General features: G+C 54.8%; 1 protein-coding gene across 10 annotated transcripts in view; it reads right to left on the bottom strand.

Moving 5' to 3' along the window:
* PPFIA4 (PTPRF interacting protein alpha 4) overlaps positions 1-15,346 on the bottom strand; it is a 111,322-nt gene that overhangs the window by 77,844 nt on the left and 18,132 nt on the right. For 8 of the 10 annotated variants that reach the window (XR_004229336.1, XR_004229339.1, XR_004229341.1 and 5 more), the window contains exons 2-12: positions 13,967-14,603; positions 10,697-10,798; positions 10,402-10,566; positions 10,013-10,087; positions 9,707-9,793; positions 8,922-9,113; positions 8,663-8,809; positions 7,602-7,736; positions 1,671-1,754; positions 952-1,083; positions 744-806 (exon numbers count right to left, since the gene is read on the bottom strand). Coding sequence is in view for 5 of the 10 variants with exons in the window: in XM_031937162.1 (XP_031793022.1) it covers positions 744-806; positions 952-1,083; positions 1,671-1,754; positions 7,602-7,736; positions 8,663-8,809; positions 8,922-9,113; positions 9,707-9,793; positions 10,013-10,087; positions 10,402-10,566; positions 10,697-10,798; positions 13,967-14,200 (1,416 nt within the window). In the remaining 5 variants the exon portion in view is untranslated. The remainder of the gene's footprint in view (positions 1-743; positions 807-951; positions 1,084-1,670; positions 1,755-7,601; positions 7,737-8,662; positions 8,810-8,921; positions 9,114-9,706; positions 9,794-10,012; positions 10,088-10,401; positions 10,567-10,696; positions 10,799-13,966; positions 14,604-15,346) is intronic. The other 2 variants (XR_004229340.1, XM_031937161.1) reach the window with 1 other exon arrangement.

Below are 15,346 nucleotides of genomic sequence, written 5' to 3'. Positions count from 1 at the left end.
CATTGTCCAGGGGCAAGGGAGCACAGGCCCTCCGGGGGCTGGCAGTCTGGCAGACGGGGGGGCACCCTGCGGACTACCGGCTCACCACGCTGCCCAGAGACAGAGCCACGTCCCCTCTGGGACCACAAGGGGAAGCCCCTTGTAGAAGCAGTGCGGGATCTGCCAGGCAGTAGAGGCAGATCCCAAAAGAACCCCCGAAGACCCCTCTGTGGGGCAAGCAGAGGAATGGATCACAGCGACCAGGCCCAGCACGCCCCCCTCTTGCCAGGATCGGAGTCCCCACCGCGCTCCCTCTTGTCCTGGGCAGCAGAGGAAACAGGCTGGGCTCAGGGGGCTCCAAAATCTCCCCCTGCCCGTAGGCACACCTGGCACTCACAGAGGCAAATGTGAGGACCATCCCAGGAACACTGGCTGGGGCCCAAGCCCAAGAACTTCTCACTTGGGCCTCAAAAGCTCTGGGCTCACGCCTGGGCCCCAGGAGCTATTCGGGTGACCCTGAGCTGCCTTTTTCTCCCCTCCTTGGGCTTTGCCATCCTCATCCATAAAAGGAGAGGGCAGAGCGTGCTGGTTTCAGTGCCCTAAGTAAGAGGCCCTGGAGAGCGTCTCCAGAATGGGGGCAAGGCGGCTGCCCAGCCCTCCTGAGCAGTCTGAGCACTACCTCCCAGAACGGCCTGGCGGCCCCCGCCTCGCCACCCCCGGCGGCTCGGGCGGGCCTGCAGAAGGCAGTGGCAGCCAGCAGGTACCTTGTGATGGTGCTGCTCCTCAATCTGCCTCTGGGAGCTCTCCAGCTCCTGGATGAGCGTGTTCTAGGGAAGAAGGAGAGCCCCCGCGATGCCAAGGATCAGACTCAGGAGAGCTGGGGGCTCTCCCCCACACGCCCCCGTCCCAGAGAAGGAGGCGCACCGACCAGCGGGACCCCCTGCCCGCCACAGCCCAAGGCCTCAGCCGCACCTTCTCCTCGAGGGCAGCCATCCGCTCCTTCAGGTGCAGCTGCAGCCGCTCATTGGATTCACTCAGCAGCCGATCCACGGTGTCCGAGAGACGCTTGTTGTGGTCTTCGTTCATCTTTTCCCGCTGGCGTACCTGCCATGAGACATGCCACGTAGCACCCAGAAGCCCCTGGCACTGGGGCGCTCCTCGAGGAGCCAGGACTTAACTTCGCCCTCCCTTTGTCTGCTTCCTTCTGCTGGGAGGCATGCCTCCTGGGAACCTGCTCTGGGGCCCTCCCTCTCCACTCTAATGCTGCCTTATCCCAGCCTCCCGTCACCTTTCCTCAGTTCCCCCCCTTTCCCTTGTCCAATCCTCCCCGCCTCCTCTCCCTTGCCAGCTCCCTTTTACGGGATTTCTTATCCCACTGTAACCTTTTTCGAGGGCAGAGACTCCACTGATATCCCAAGTGTTTATAAAGCACAATGCCTGCCACCCACTATGTGCTCCCTAAATGCTCTCTCTCATCCCTTACCCTTCCTCGGCACCCGGCCATGCCCTCTGAACTCCTGCCCCAACAATGGGCTCTATTCCCACCACTCCATAACTCTGCTCCCTCTCTGTTCCATGCTCCCTGAACGCCCTTCGGAGAACCCCCTGAGAACCTGACTGGGGGCCCCTTCTCCTCCCTCCTGGGTGCCCAGCCATGCCACAGAGCCCCTCAGGGGCTTTGGTGCTCTCACCCTGGCCAGCTCCTGGTTCTTCTCTTCCAGCTGAGCCTCCAGTTGCCGAAGATGCTCCTCAATGTTGCCATGCCGCTCCTCAGCCTGGGGATGCCGACACTGTACCTAAGCCTCCCCTTCCTCACCCTTTCCCCACCTCCCTTCCCCATCCCAACTCCTATTCCGGCAGGGCTGGCCCCCAGAGCGAGGAACAGCCCAAGCCCTTCCATGGTCTGGCCCTCGCCTCTCTGATCCTGATAGAACTGGGACTCAGAGAGCTACAAACACATTCTTCCATCTTCATTCAAACAAGAACAGCCTTTGTCTTTCTTAAAGAAATATCCCAGAGGAGACTAGAAACCTTTGGCCCGACATTGTGGTTCACAGTCCTCACTCTGGCCTGTGACCAGCTGCCCCGGCCTCCCAGAACGCCCTCAAGACTCCCACAAGGTCTTTCCAAGCAGCCAGCCCCCCTCTCTTCCAGGACAAACCACCTAAGGCACCTCGGAAGCCCACCTTTCAAACCTCTTGCCAGTTAAACTGTTCCTTGATTTCTTCCTACGTGGAGTGGAAAGAAACTTACAGATGGAAGAAGCCCTGGGCTCTGGTCCCAGCTCTGCCACTTACACCCTTGTAGAATTACTATCATCTGCAAAATGACAGTCCCCTTCAAAATCTGACGCTGCCAGTTCTGGGCCCACACTCAAGGCAAGGCGCCTAATCAAGGCCTCCCCAGGCCAGACGGAGCCCTTACAGGTCCAGACCACATTCCAGTGCCACCCTGAGCTCCCTGGGCCAGAACCTGAGGCCAGCAGAAGCAGCCCAAAATGCACAGACAAGTTCTGGAAACTCTTCCACAGAAGGATCCCCAAGGAGAAGACACTGAACTCAAAGGTCAACATTCCCAGGTTCTAATCCAAAAATAACATGATGAACCTTGCTCCTTGGAGAGGAGATGGCATAGGAAGGAAGGCAAGCTGACTTCCCTTTAATTCATGTATTTGTCATCCATGAATTTACCCAAACTTACTTGAAACTATTTGCCATATTGGTCGGAAAATAAACTGTTCTTCTTCCTCACAAATCTGATTTGCATAAAACTTGCCTGCAGAGTCATCATTGTCACTACTACCACATACAGGTACTACTTTTCCTCCTTTCAAAGTGATTTTATCTTAGAGCTGTAATTCCTAAGTCAGAGTTCTATATTTCCACCTTGTACCACCACCTCTTGAGGGGAATGAGCTCCATGAAGTTCACTGTCCACTTAGATGTTTAAAAAGATCACGCCTCTCCCTGGTGTGTGCTCTCTCCTCCAGGGCAGATCACAGCCCTTCCCCATTTAGTTGTCCTGGGTTATTCTCACCCACATCCACCCATGGATGGTCCATCCAAGGCAGAGGTTCATTGATGTTTGAGGGGAGGGAGACAGGATGTCATTGCAGCCCCTGGACCACTCACAGGTTGTTTCATACTCTCACTACGTGGCCAGTCCACCTCCTTTTCTGGTTGAATAAGCCCTAAACAATTTCTTCTATGTGCTTTCTTGTGCAGGTGTCACCACTGGGATTGGGACGCAGTCTAAGACTGCCCACCGTGCATCTTGGTACTGCCCTTGGACCAGTCATGATTTCTGTTTTTCTGAGCTTGTGGTGTTCCAAGTTACAGTAGCATGGCAAAAGAGATGGGATTTTGTGGCTGCAAGCACCTTGGGATCATTCAAAGTTTCACACAATTTCCCAAAGATGCCCCATCTTTTCCTCCAGTACAATTCTGGTTCCAGCTTTGCACTGTCTATTCAAAACATGTGCATGGTGTCCCAAAAATCTAGGTGCAATTTCAAATTCTAGTAAATTATTTTAAACTTTAGTATTTTTAAACTGAATTGAGACTTGGGACTGACAGAAAGACAAATGTGCTAACTCAGTAAGTCATTCTTATTTGCACTTTTCCCTCAAAATGGAATTGAGTTGGGTCTTTTTCATTTGGGTGGTTTTTTTTTTTTGGTTTGGTTGGTTGGTTGTTTTTTTGGTATGGACAATTAGACTAATTTCTTCTCCATGACTCTGGATTTAACTGAGGATGTTTTTTAATGCTCTAGAACTCGATGCAATTACTGTGATGCCATGTGTGTACAAGGAGTGTTCAGAGAACTTCAACCCTTACAGAAAATCTTTCTTTTGTTTGGACTCTGCAACACAGTACTGCATCGCATGATCCTGGCAAATGTTTTAGGTGAGCATATGTCTCCAAATGTCATGTCCCATTTGATGCCAATAATTCAACAGATCACTGAACCAAGTTCTCTCCTTACCTGCCTCTATTACAAAAATCATGTTATTACAAAAATCACCGTTTGATGAGGCCTTTAAAGGATCAGTTTTGTTCTGATGAATTAAATGCTTTTTTAAATAACCACAGAAAACAGGCAAATGGGATCTGAGATTCTCGACATCAGTGAACTCACTGTATAATTGTCAAGATTGCAGACAGAAAAAAATACATGCAAAAGCCTGGCTATTCCCTTCACGTGTTTTCAAGGACACTCTTGATATATACACAGACCACACCCATAAAGATTTTAGAGAAATGAGAAAGAAGGCAAATAAGGTTGGCCACTGCTGATCTCTTTTCAGTTCCCCTTTTTAATTTTCATTCAAGGATATTTTCCGTTCTTTTGTGATAATAACAACTAATATTTATATATCACTTTAGGGTTTGAAAAATACTTTACATACATCACCTCATTTTATCTTCAAAACACTGTGCAAAGGATGTTATTTTTAATCATCCCCATCTTACAGACAAGGAAACTTGAGGCTGAGAGAAGTTGTGACTTGAGGGTCACACAGTTAGTGTCTAAAGCAAGATTTGAACTCAGATCCTCCTGATTCCAAGACCAGCAACCTATCCATAAATGTCTTGACACTGACCCCTGAACATCATTAAAATGCTGCTGTTTCCTGGACAGATTTCTTCCATGTTGGCTCAAGAGTTAGCATGGTTAGTGGACAGAGAGCCAAGTGCTGTCTATGACTCATTCTGGCTGTGTTTCCCTGGAGGACAAGCCTGGACTTTTCAGTGCTCTAAAACTAGAAAGGAAAGGGATCGTTTCCTTCTTTGTACTTGCATCCTCAGCATGTATTACCGAGAAGGATCTTAATCAATACTTACTGACTGATAAGTTGCAGAGAAGGTGCTGACCTGCACTAGAAAAAGGCATTTTCTCACCTGGAAGTTCACTAGACCAGTGGAATCACGGTCCCCACACATGAACAGCTGCAACTATACTCCTAACTCCTAACTCCTAACTCATAAAGGGCCATTGCTTCTCTTTCCCATACTATATTGGGTCTTGAGGCGGCAGAGTTCCATGATGTGGCTCATTCTACAGATAGCACTGATGAGCAAAGATAACCAAAAACTGCCACAGAGCCTTCCTGTTTCAAATCTGTTTGCTATCTGCTGTCTTCCTTCTAATTCAGCCTATGAATTAAAACTCTTGAGATGACCTGGTTTGGAGGATCTCACCCCAAGCTCACTTCAGGGCTGTTTTCTCCTTTAACTCTTTTTACACTTTGATGAGGCAATGCAACTTGGGATCTTCCTCCAGGACTTTATTTGGTGTTGATATGCTAAGCAGGTGCTTCTCTTGTGTCACCACTGGGTGAAAACGTGTTTGAAACAATTTAACTCCTCTAAAATTGGTGAGAAAATTGATTTCTCTCCTTTTGTCCATTTACCCTTCACTTGCACTGTCATAGGTCACACCAGAGGCACTGTCCCCTCTGAAGCTGCCTTCTCATCTTGAGTCTTTCCTCTAATGTGTTGTTAACTTTGACTTTTGCTCCATCCTTATGGTTGTATCAACATTTGCATTTACAATGATTGCAACGGTCAGGATTCAGCCATTTCCTATCATTCCTATGATGTCACTCACCTTTCTCAATTCGCTCACTCACCAAAGCATAAATGACATGCTTTGTGAGCCTGCACAAGACTGGGAGACTACAGCCTCTTCCATTTCTTGGCATTTTTATTATCGTCCCCTCTGGCCACCCCGGCATGGAGGTCCCTGACTACAGAGGTGAGCATCAGCGGAGACCATCTGCAGGATTCTCTATCCTTCATCTTCTGCAGCAGATGTTGGCCGTGAGCCACGGTTATCTTTGTGGCTTCTTGTGTGCTGACACTTATGGGCCCGATGGTGAGCTGGGTGATCTAGCATCCTGGGAAATGGTTCTCCTGCTCCCCTACGACTCCAGCATGAATCTAACTTTGCCAGGTCCTTTACTCCTCTCTCTGGGGAGGATCACAGAGCTGACTTTCCGCTTAGCTTGTGGCTTCTCCAGTTTCATGTATCAGTGGTTCTCAAACGTGGCCCAGAACACCTAAAACCTTTCAGGGATCTGAGGCCACAACTGCTTTCAGAACAGTGCATGATGTTTCAGTTTCAAATACAGCATATATTGATAAGCAAAGGCCCCCATAAACAAAGGCTCTCTAGGTCCTTGGTAAGTAGGGTTAGTAAGGGCATAAAGTGACCCTGAGGCCACACAAGTCTGAGGGCCACAGAACTGTCCGACACCAAGGTCAGTGTGGGCGTGGTTTGGCTCCTAGAATAGTGCCGAGTGACCTTGTTGGTGTGGACAGAAGACGCTTATGGATGGCCTAAGAACTGTATGCTTTTTGTTCTTTTTTTTTCCTGAGACAACTGGGGTTACATGACTTGCCCAGGGTCACACAGACAGGAAGGGTTAAGTGTCTGAGATCGGATTAGAATTCAGGTGCTCCTGAGGTCAGGGCTGGTGCTCCATCCACTGCACCCCCTAGCTGCCCAGAACTGTATGCTTTTTAGCACCCTCTAGTCCAGGGGTCCTCAAACTTTTTAAATAGGGGGACAGTTCACTGTCCCTTAGACTGTTGGAGGGCCGGACTATAGTAAAAACAAAAGCTTTGTTTTGTGGGCCTTTAAATAAAGACACTTCATAGCCCTGGGTGAGGGGGATAATCATCCTCAGCTGCTGCATCTGGCCCGTGGGCCGTAGTTTGAGGACCCCTGGTTCTCTAATACAGTCACTGCAGAAACAGGAATTGGCCACCAGGACTGAGCAGCCTCTGCTTTTGCCAGCTTCACAGATCCCCACAGACCAAAAACCCCAACAGCTGACAACTCACCGGGGACAAGCTTCTCCACGTTTGTCACTTTCCTCGCCCTAACACTCTCTCCGAGTTCCCAGGCTGGCCTCCCACCTCGGGCCTCCTTCTCCTGGAACTGGGGAACAAGCTGCTCGCTCACTGTCTTGCAATACAGCAGGCGCTCAACAAGTATCAGCGGAAATAAAACTGAATCAACTGGTCGTGTGCTCCCTCTCCCATCCCCTCTCTCCAGACCTTTCTAGATCCCGGACCTTAACCTGTGGCCACGGAGAAGTTTCAGGGAATCTGAGAATCACTGGGCTCACTGTATTGTTCCCTATGTGGTCCTTTGTGACGCACTTTATTTCATGCACTTAAACACAGTGTTCTGAGAAGGGGCGCCCTGGCTTCACTGTGTTGCCAAAAGCATCTGAGACACGCACACAGATGCTACAGCCCCCGGACCGGATGGAAAAGGCCTCTTCTCTCCGACCTGGCCTGGGAGAGCGGGCGCTGCCACTCAGGGGCCCCAGCTCCTTGCAGCGGCAGTGCTAACGGATCTGGAAGCCCCCCCCGCATGTGCCGGCTCGCTGTTCTCCCCAGAACTCCAGGAAGTGCCCAGCTGAGGAACAAGCCTCTCCAACCCACAGATGGCTGGCAGGACCAGCCGAGAAGCCGTTTGCCAGGGCTCCCGCCTCCTGGGTGGGGCCCTCTCCACACACCCCGCTTTCTGCCATCTGCCCGGCTCCACAGGAGAGGGGGAGGCAGCAGCAGGAAGGGGCACAGGCCAGGCCCGGCCCTGGGGGCACTTGCCTTGGTGAGGGCGGCAATCCTCTGGGCCAGTTCAGCCTCCACCTCAGGCAGCGTCTCGGCCTTGCGCATGGTCTGCTGCAGCTTCTGCTCCGCCAGCTCCAGGAGCTCCTGCAGGTGCCGGGCCTTCTCCTCACACTGCAGAGAGGCCGAGTGCAACAAGGGCTGTGGCAGCCGGACCATGCTCTCCCTGGGCTTGTGGGGGGCCGGGGGCGCCAGGGCCATGCTGTGGAGCGCAGCAGCTCCCAGACCCCCCTCACACTCGCACCCGCCCCCCACTTTGGGGCCAAGCGGCACAGCTCTGGCCGAGTCTGGGTGCAGGGCTGAGTAACTACTAACAGGTGGGCGCAGCCCCCGCCCTCTGCCCCAGCCCTCGCTAACCCATGGTGGGGCAGCTGGGGGAGTTGCCATCTAACTCCCTGTGACCCCATTTGGAGCTTTCCCAGCAGAGACACAGGCGGGGTTGGCCACCCCCTTTTCCAGTTCTTTTTACAGATGCAGAGACTGAGGCAGACAGGGGCAGTGTTCCTTCAAACCCCCCCCCAGGAAGTGTCTGAGGTGGGGTCAGAGGCCCTGGCACCACCTCACAGCCCTTCCCAGAGCATAGGGACCATCACCAGCTGTTCCCAGATTCGCTTTGGAAGGAGCCTGGGAGACAGACAAAGGCAGGGCCCTTCTCCCAGCAAAGGAGACAGAGCCCTCAGGCGGAGCTGGGGGGAGCAGGGAGGCCCAGACTTCTACCCTGGGTGTGTTTCCTGCATACAAACAAACCCCCCACAGCTGTGGCCCAGGCCTAGAATGGCGGAAGGGAGTGAACGGAGGGCAGGGCGGGCCTTAAGGGACATGGACCCTCTGAGCTTCGTAAGGATGAAGCACAGCAGGACGTCTGGTCACAGGGTTTTAAGGAGGCAGAAGCAGGTGGAAGGAGAGGCCGAGCAAGGCGACCCAAGCCCGGGGAGTCCGGCAGTAGCCGAGTCCTGCTAGCACCACACAGACCCAGCTCAGGACAGGAGGCCCCACATCCCACAGGCCCCACGTCCCACAGCCGCCACCCCGGCACACACCTGGCGATGCAGGGACTCCTTGTTGGCCAGTTCATTCTCCAGCTTGTCATTGAGGTCATGGATGGACGTAGCTTCCCGCTGGGCTGCCAGGTAGCGCTTCTCCAGCGTGGTGATTCTCTCCTCCATGTCATCCTTCTGCGCCAAAGCCTGGCCACAGACAGAGGCATGCCGAGGCCTCCCTCGGACCAGGTGGCCCACCCCCTTCCCCAGGCCCTGGTCCCCCCGAGGCCCCCCAGGGCAAGCGCGACCCAGCTCTCACCTCTCGGAGGTCCCGCTGGTGTCTGCTGCTCAGCTCCTCCGACTTGATGAGGTCCCTGCGGGCAGTGCTCAGATCCTCCTCGAGCTCGGCCACCGTGCCAGCCAGGGCGACCAGGCGCTCCCGGGCCTGATTCAGCTCAAAGGTCTGCTTGTCCAGGCGCTCCTGCAGCTCTCCCGTCCGGCCTGCTTCATCCTCCAGGAGCATGGGTCCTTGGTCAGTCTCTGGGGGTCCCTCCCTCGAGGCACCCCCTCTCCCTGCCCCAAGGAACCCCGCCTCCCGCCTCCCTGGATCCTTCCAGCGAAGCCCCTCCTTCAGGAGCCCACTCTGGGTGACGGCGCCCGGCCCTTGGGGAGCTGGCCTCCCGGGAGGCAGCTGCTTCCAGAGCAGAGCCCAAGTCTCAGCAAGGGGCCAGCCATGGGGGAAAGCGGGCCCTCGGAAGAGGCAACAAAGACCCAGAAGTGAAGGCCCTGCCATCGCAAGGAAATAAGAGGGCAAGGACCCAACTCAACACGCAATTAATTCAATTCACCAGGTCTCTATTAGGTCCATGTTCTGTGCCCAGCTTTGTGCCAGGCAAAGTAATCAGGACAAAGGAAGCGGGAAGGGGGAAAAGACACGGAGAGATGTCCACAGTAAAGGGGAGTGCCTCAAATGCAGTCAGGCTGACCCCATCTCCCACTGTGGGAACTGGGGATGAATTAAACGGTGGCATGAAGGGCCGTTCGGCCCCTGTGAGGGAGAGGAGGGAAGAAGCCCCTCCCCCTGCCAGTCTCCCAAAGACCCACCTTCCACAACAGTCTTGGTCCCAACTCCAGGGCCCCATCTTCTGAAGCCCCATCCCGGGGCCCTGCTCCCTGCTGTAGAACAGACACCTGTGGGGAAAGGCTCACCAGTGAAGGGGACATACATAAAAGGGGCTGCTTTGGTGATGAGAACGTCCACTTTCCCACAGAGGAGACATCCCACCCAAAGACCACTGGTGCCTAAATAAGCAATGGGGAACACTGGAGGAACGAGGCAGCCCCCACACTCCAGGCTCATGGGAGGACACTGCCAATCAAAGGGGGAAAGAGAAGATGGGGACAGCTTACCTGCTGGTGAGCCCCTGCCAGCTGCTCCTCCAAGGTGCTCACACGCTCCAGCGCTGCCCGGAGCCTCTCCCGAACCTGGCCGGGTCAGAGTGGGGAGGAAAAGTCAGCTTGCTGCCCTCCTCACTCTGCAGGGAGGGGTCTGACTAGTCTGAGGCCGGGGAGAGGGGAAAGGGAGGAGGTCACGCCAACGGTCTGACACTGGGCAGAGCCGGCACGGGAGGGTGCCGGCCTAGGAGAACAACAGGCAGATTTCCACTCTGAACCCAAAGGCAGCACAGAGGGCGCTCGGACGAGGTTCACTGAGTCAAGGGAAGCACCGGGGGGGACCACCGAGCCCCACACGGCGCCCCACTGGGTGAGAAACCTGGCACCGGCCCAGCTCCATTCACCTTCTCATCCAGCGCCTTGTGATGCTCGAACAGAGACTTCAGGGCCTTGAGCACTTCCACCTCACTGGAGACGCCAGAGGGGGACTGAGCCTGACGCTTCACTACTGTCATCCGAAGGGATCGCTCATGACGGGACACAAGGCACTCCAGATGTTCCAGCAGCAGCTGGAAAGCAAAGAGGGGGAGGAAGGGTCCTTAGTCTGCTGGTAGGGGCTGTCCAGGACTGGCATGGGGCCCACCTCCACTCCCGATATGGCCAAGGGCTTGGGTCCTTCATCCAGTCCTTCCCACTTACCCTAGTGTTATTCCGCTCAGCTTTCAGCTCTGAGATCTCCTCCTCCCGCTCCAGAAGCTGCTCCCGACACACGCTCAACTCCCGGGTTAATGTGGCAAACTCCTAAAACCCCCAAGACATCCATAAGCCTAGGAACCCGGCCCCCAAGGGGGGTCTGCACCCTCCATGGCAGGGGACAGGCTGTCTGACCCTTCCAGAATGGCCACCACTGTCCACCCCTGCCCCCAAGCACCCACTCTCCATCGGCCATTCCCCAGCCAGAGAGTGAGCTGCTCCCAGAAGGCACAGAGCCCAAGTCTTCCCAGAGGACAACAGGAGGGTCCTCACAGAGTATCACACAAGCTACAAATAAGGAAACAGGCTCGGGGAGCTCCAATGACTCACTCAGGAGGCAGTCTCACCCTCCTCATGAGAGTCTGGCCCGGGGGATCATGTGGATAAAAGCCATTGAGTCCTCTCCCTCCAATCTCGTACAATACTGCGTGGCCAAACCTCAGTTTCCCCAACTGTACAATGGAGACTTGCTCCCATTCCAAACAGCAGGAGCCACAGAAAAGAGAAGAAAGCTAAGAGAGCACAGAACCAACTGGTGCAGGTCCCAGAGGTGTCTGGGGCTGGAGCATCGGCTTCCTACTGAGTTCCACATGAGGTGTGAGCTCCTGCACGACTCCCCACAACCTGAACTGCTCTGGCTTCACGGAGCCTGGACAATGACCACTGAGGCTGACATCTCAGGGCCAAGCCTCCCTCCCCCCAAAGCCCGGCAGGTCATCAGATCACAGACTCAGAGCTGGGAAGAACTTGGAGGCCGTCTAATCCAACTGCCTCCTTTACCGGAGACGCAAACTCAGAATTTAAGTGACTTGTCCAGACTTCACCAACAGTGACCACTGAGCTGGGATTTGAACCCACGCTCCATGACTCTGTGGAGGACTCCGTGAGATCTCCCCTATATCATGTTGCCTCTAGTCTAGGTCTCTGTTCCTTTGCCTCCCCCGCCCCATAAAAACAATGCCCTTTTGTATCGCCCTCACCTCTCTGCAGAAGGAGAGAACAGAACACTACATATATCACCAGGCTTCTTCTATCTGTTGATTAGTTTTTGTTTAACAGGAGTTTTTCCTACCTTTTTTATTCTTCATTTTATACAACTGATCTCTAGGAGGAGGGAGAAAGGGATATTTTGGGAAATTCAGGTGATATAAAAAGATAGTAATAATATTTTGTTAAGAAAAAGAAAAGAAAAGGAAAGAAAGGAAGGAAGGAAGGAAGGAAGGAAGGAAGGAAGGAAGGAAGGAAGGAAGGAAGGAAGGAAGGAAGGAAGGAAGGAAGAAAGGAAGGAAGAAAGGAAGAAAGGAAGAAAGGAAGGAAGAAAGGAAGAAAGGAAGAAAGGAAGAAAGGAAGAAAGGAAGAAAGGAAGAAAGGAAGAAAGGAAGAAAGGAAGAAAGGAAGAAAGGAAGAAAGGAAGAAAGGAAGAAAGGAAGAAAGGAAGAAAGGAAGAAAGGAAGAAAGAAAAGAAAGAAAGAAAGAAAGAAAGAAAGAAAGAAAGAAAGAAAAAAGAAAGAAAGAAAGAAAGAAAGAAAGAAAGAAAGAAAGAAAGAAAGAAAGAAAGAAAGAAAGAAAGAAAGAAAGAAAAGAAAGAAAGAAAGAAAGAAAAGAAAGAAAAGAAAAGAAAGAAAGAAAAGAAAGAGAGAGAAATAAAACACTCTCCTGGAGGGCAGCAAGGGTAATGCTGGTCTCATAACTGACAGGGCGAGAGCTCCAGCCAAAGGCGCTCTGCCTGACCACGGGTCGGGCTCCATGTTCTCTTCCCCTCTGCAATCGAGCTCTCCGGTCTGAGGCAGAGAACGCATCCTGAAAGTCTTAAAGCGCCACATAAATTCCAGCGGTTGGTACTGTTCTGTTAAATTCCTCTACTACCTTTAAAGGCCAGTTCAACTGTCATCAGAACTTCTCCTGCCAGTGACGGCCTTTTCTCCCTCAGACCTCACAAAACTCTCGAGTACTTCTTGGATTCACTCATCATGGACTGTTCTATAGCAGAGACAGACGGGGGTACTGTGGCCCAGTCACATAGGCTTGGAGTCCTGAAGACCCAAGTTCAAATCCTGCATTAAATGACTATGAGCTGTGTGAGCCTGGGCAAACCATGTAACCTCTCTGTGCCTCAGTTTCCTCACCTATAAAATGGGGGTAACCGCAGCGTCCCCCTCTCAGGGTTGTCACAGAGAAAAAATGAGATATTTGTAAAGCGCTTTGCAAACCTTCAAAAGCTCCACAAATACCAGCTCTGATTTAGCGGAGAATGGGGAAGGTCACCCTTTATTAATTATCTGCCTGCTAGGCCCTTAGTCCCATGAGCACAGAGGTCTGAGTCGTCTCCGAACTCCCGAATAGTGCTAACTGAACGAAACGAAGCCAGGGTGAGCCGGGCCAACAGTGTCCCCTACCAGGCACTCCTGTGCCCCAAAGGGAGGGGGCGGCACCGGCCTGGCTTCGAGTTTCCCATCCCGTGCATGGAGTACCCACCCAGGGCAACACTTCCCGCTCCTGACTGCCAGCAGGGCCACAGCCCATGGGGGGGGGGGTTAGCAGCCCCCACACCCCACACGCCCTGGCTGAGAGACTAGGCTGGGACCCATGGGAGACTCACGTTGGATGTTCTGGGGGAATTCCCCACCACCTTTTAAAATGTCAGATGTCACCTTTTCTATCATAAAAAAAGGCCCCAGAACTTTCCCTCCCCAAATGCATTAGCTTTCTTCCCAGCCGGGGGTTTCTTTGTGAGCCGGAAAGCTTGGGGAGGGGGGAGTGTGGGGAGGGGAGGGAAGGGCCCCAGAGGGCCCCCAGCACACCAGAGGGGCACACAGGATGGGGTGGTTTGGGTCACAAGTGCCCCCCTTTCCCCACACCACCCCCATGAGGATCCACGGACAACAAGGGTCCCCCCACCCAACCAGTGTGGCGAGTCACGGGCCACTGGGCAAACTGGCCAATTTCTTCCCATCCTGGGGTGCCACCTGCTGGCGGGCTCGGCTCCCTGCGGCCAGGGTCCCGCGCCAGGACCCTCCCCGAGGGTGAGACGGGCTGGGGAGGCCGCAGCTCCCAGTGTCCCGGGCCCCGACGGGCCAGACTGGCTCACGAGGCTTGGAAGGGAAGCGGAAAAGGGCCCAAGGGGGGCAGGGGGTACGTCTGCCTGAGTGGGCAGGGGGAGAAGGGGCGCCTCCTCCCATTGGCCTCAGCACCGCCTGGGGGGGAGGCCAGGCCTACCTGGGGGAGGGCGGAGTTCAGGTGGCGCTGAAGCTGGTCCCGCTCGTGCAGCGCGTCCTGAAGCCGGCTCTGGGTGGCCACCAGGGTCTCCTGGCTCTCTCGCAGGGATTCCAGCAACTTCTCCCGCTCGTCCAACATGTTCACCATCAGCTGCTCAAAGTTGGCATCGGCCTCGGCACCGTGGGGGGGCCCCAGGGGGTCCCCCTCATTGATGGTGGGCATTACTTCACACATGGTGGGGGGGTCAGGGATCCCTAGGAGGGGGAACGGTTCATGGGGTCGGCACCTCCAGGTCGACCGAGTTCACAGGCCTTAGAGTGGGCAGTGCCAGGCGGGTGGGTATGTGGGCACGGGGCTCTCCCATACTGAGGCCATCAGCGGCTCTCGCCCAGTGTGGAGCACAGTGCCCAGGAGGCCTCTGAAGGGCGCTGCCAAACTGCCTGGGAGGACTTCGCAGGGCAGAAGCTGGGCCCTCTGGTTGCCCAGGCCAGTGGGCAGCAGCTGAACAGGGCCATGGTGCTGCCAGGGCTGGAAAGGAGGCTTCCTCTCACACCAGGCGCTGGGGGCTGGCCGAAGTCCAGCCGGGCCTGGGGACGCCCATCATCTCCAAAGCAGAGTGCACCAGATTGGACCAGGTCTGTGGGAGAAGGAGGAGATGTAAGGATGCGCTGCCAGGAGGAACATCTGGGAGCCACCAAGGCGGGGAGACAAAGGGAGGCAGAGATTCAGAGCTGCAGAAAGGGAGGCAGGGAAGGCAGGAAGAGGTCAGGGCCTGCCCCTGCCCCTGAGCGCTCGCATCCAGCCATGCTGAAGCCGGAGGCTCTCTTGCAGCCCGCTTCCCCCACCCCCAGCCCCTCCCCCCAGCTGTCAGGAGGGCAGCCGCAGTGGTTCCCCACCCACGTGGCCCACTGGCCAAATATAGAAATGATTCAGCCAGCGGCAGAAGAGCGGCAGCCGGCCCGGTGCCCAGAGCCCTCCTTGGAGTCGAGGGGAGCCCGGAGGAGGGAGGGGGAGAGAAGGTGAACTCCTCCCCCACCCCTCCATGCCCACCTCCATCCCAGTGCTGGCACTGCAGGGGAAGGGCTCTCACACGCAAGTGGGGACACAAGGGGTCACAGACACAGCGCTCAAAAGGAGCTTCAGGTAGAAGAGGTGTGCCCGAGGGGCACAGGATGGGCACTGGGGCAGGCACAAAGCCCTGGCCTGCCAGGATGCCCTTCAGCCGCTGAGCTGGCTCTGGCCCAAATCAACTCACACTGTGGAACCTGCCAAGATCTGTGCCACCCCAGCCGCCGCAGATCCCAGCTCCCCCTTACCCCCTCTGAGCTGGGGGGGATGAAGATAGGGGGCAGGCAGGAGGAGGCGGAGATCCCGCCCCCC

This window comes from Sarcophilus harrisii, chromosome 4 (assembly GCF_902635505.1).
Source record: "Sarcophilus harrisii chromosome 4, mSarHar1.11, whole genome shotgun sequence".
Taxonomy (NCBI): Eukaryota; Metazoa; Chordata; class Mammalia; order Dasyuromorphia; family Dasyuridae; genus Sarcophilus; species Sarcophilus harrisii.
This window is presented reverse-complemented; position numbering and strand designations above follow the sequence as displayed.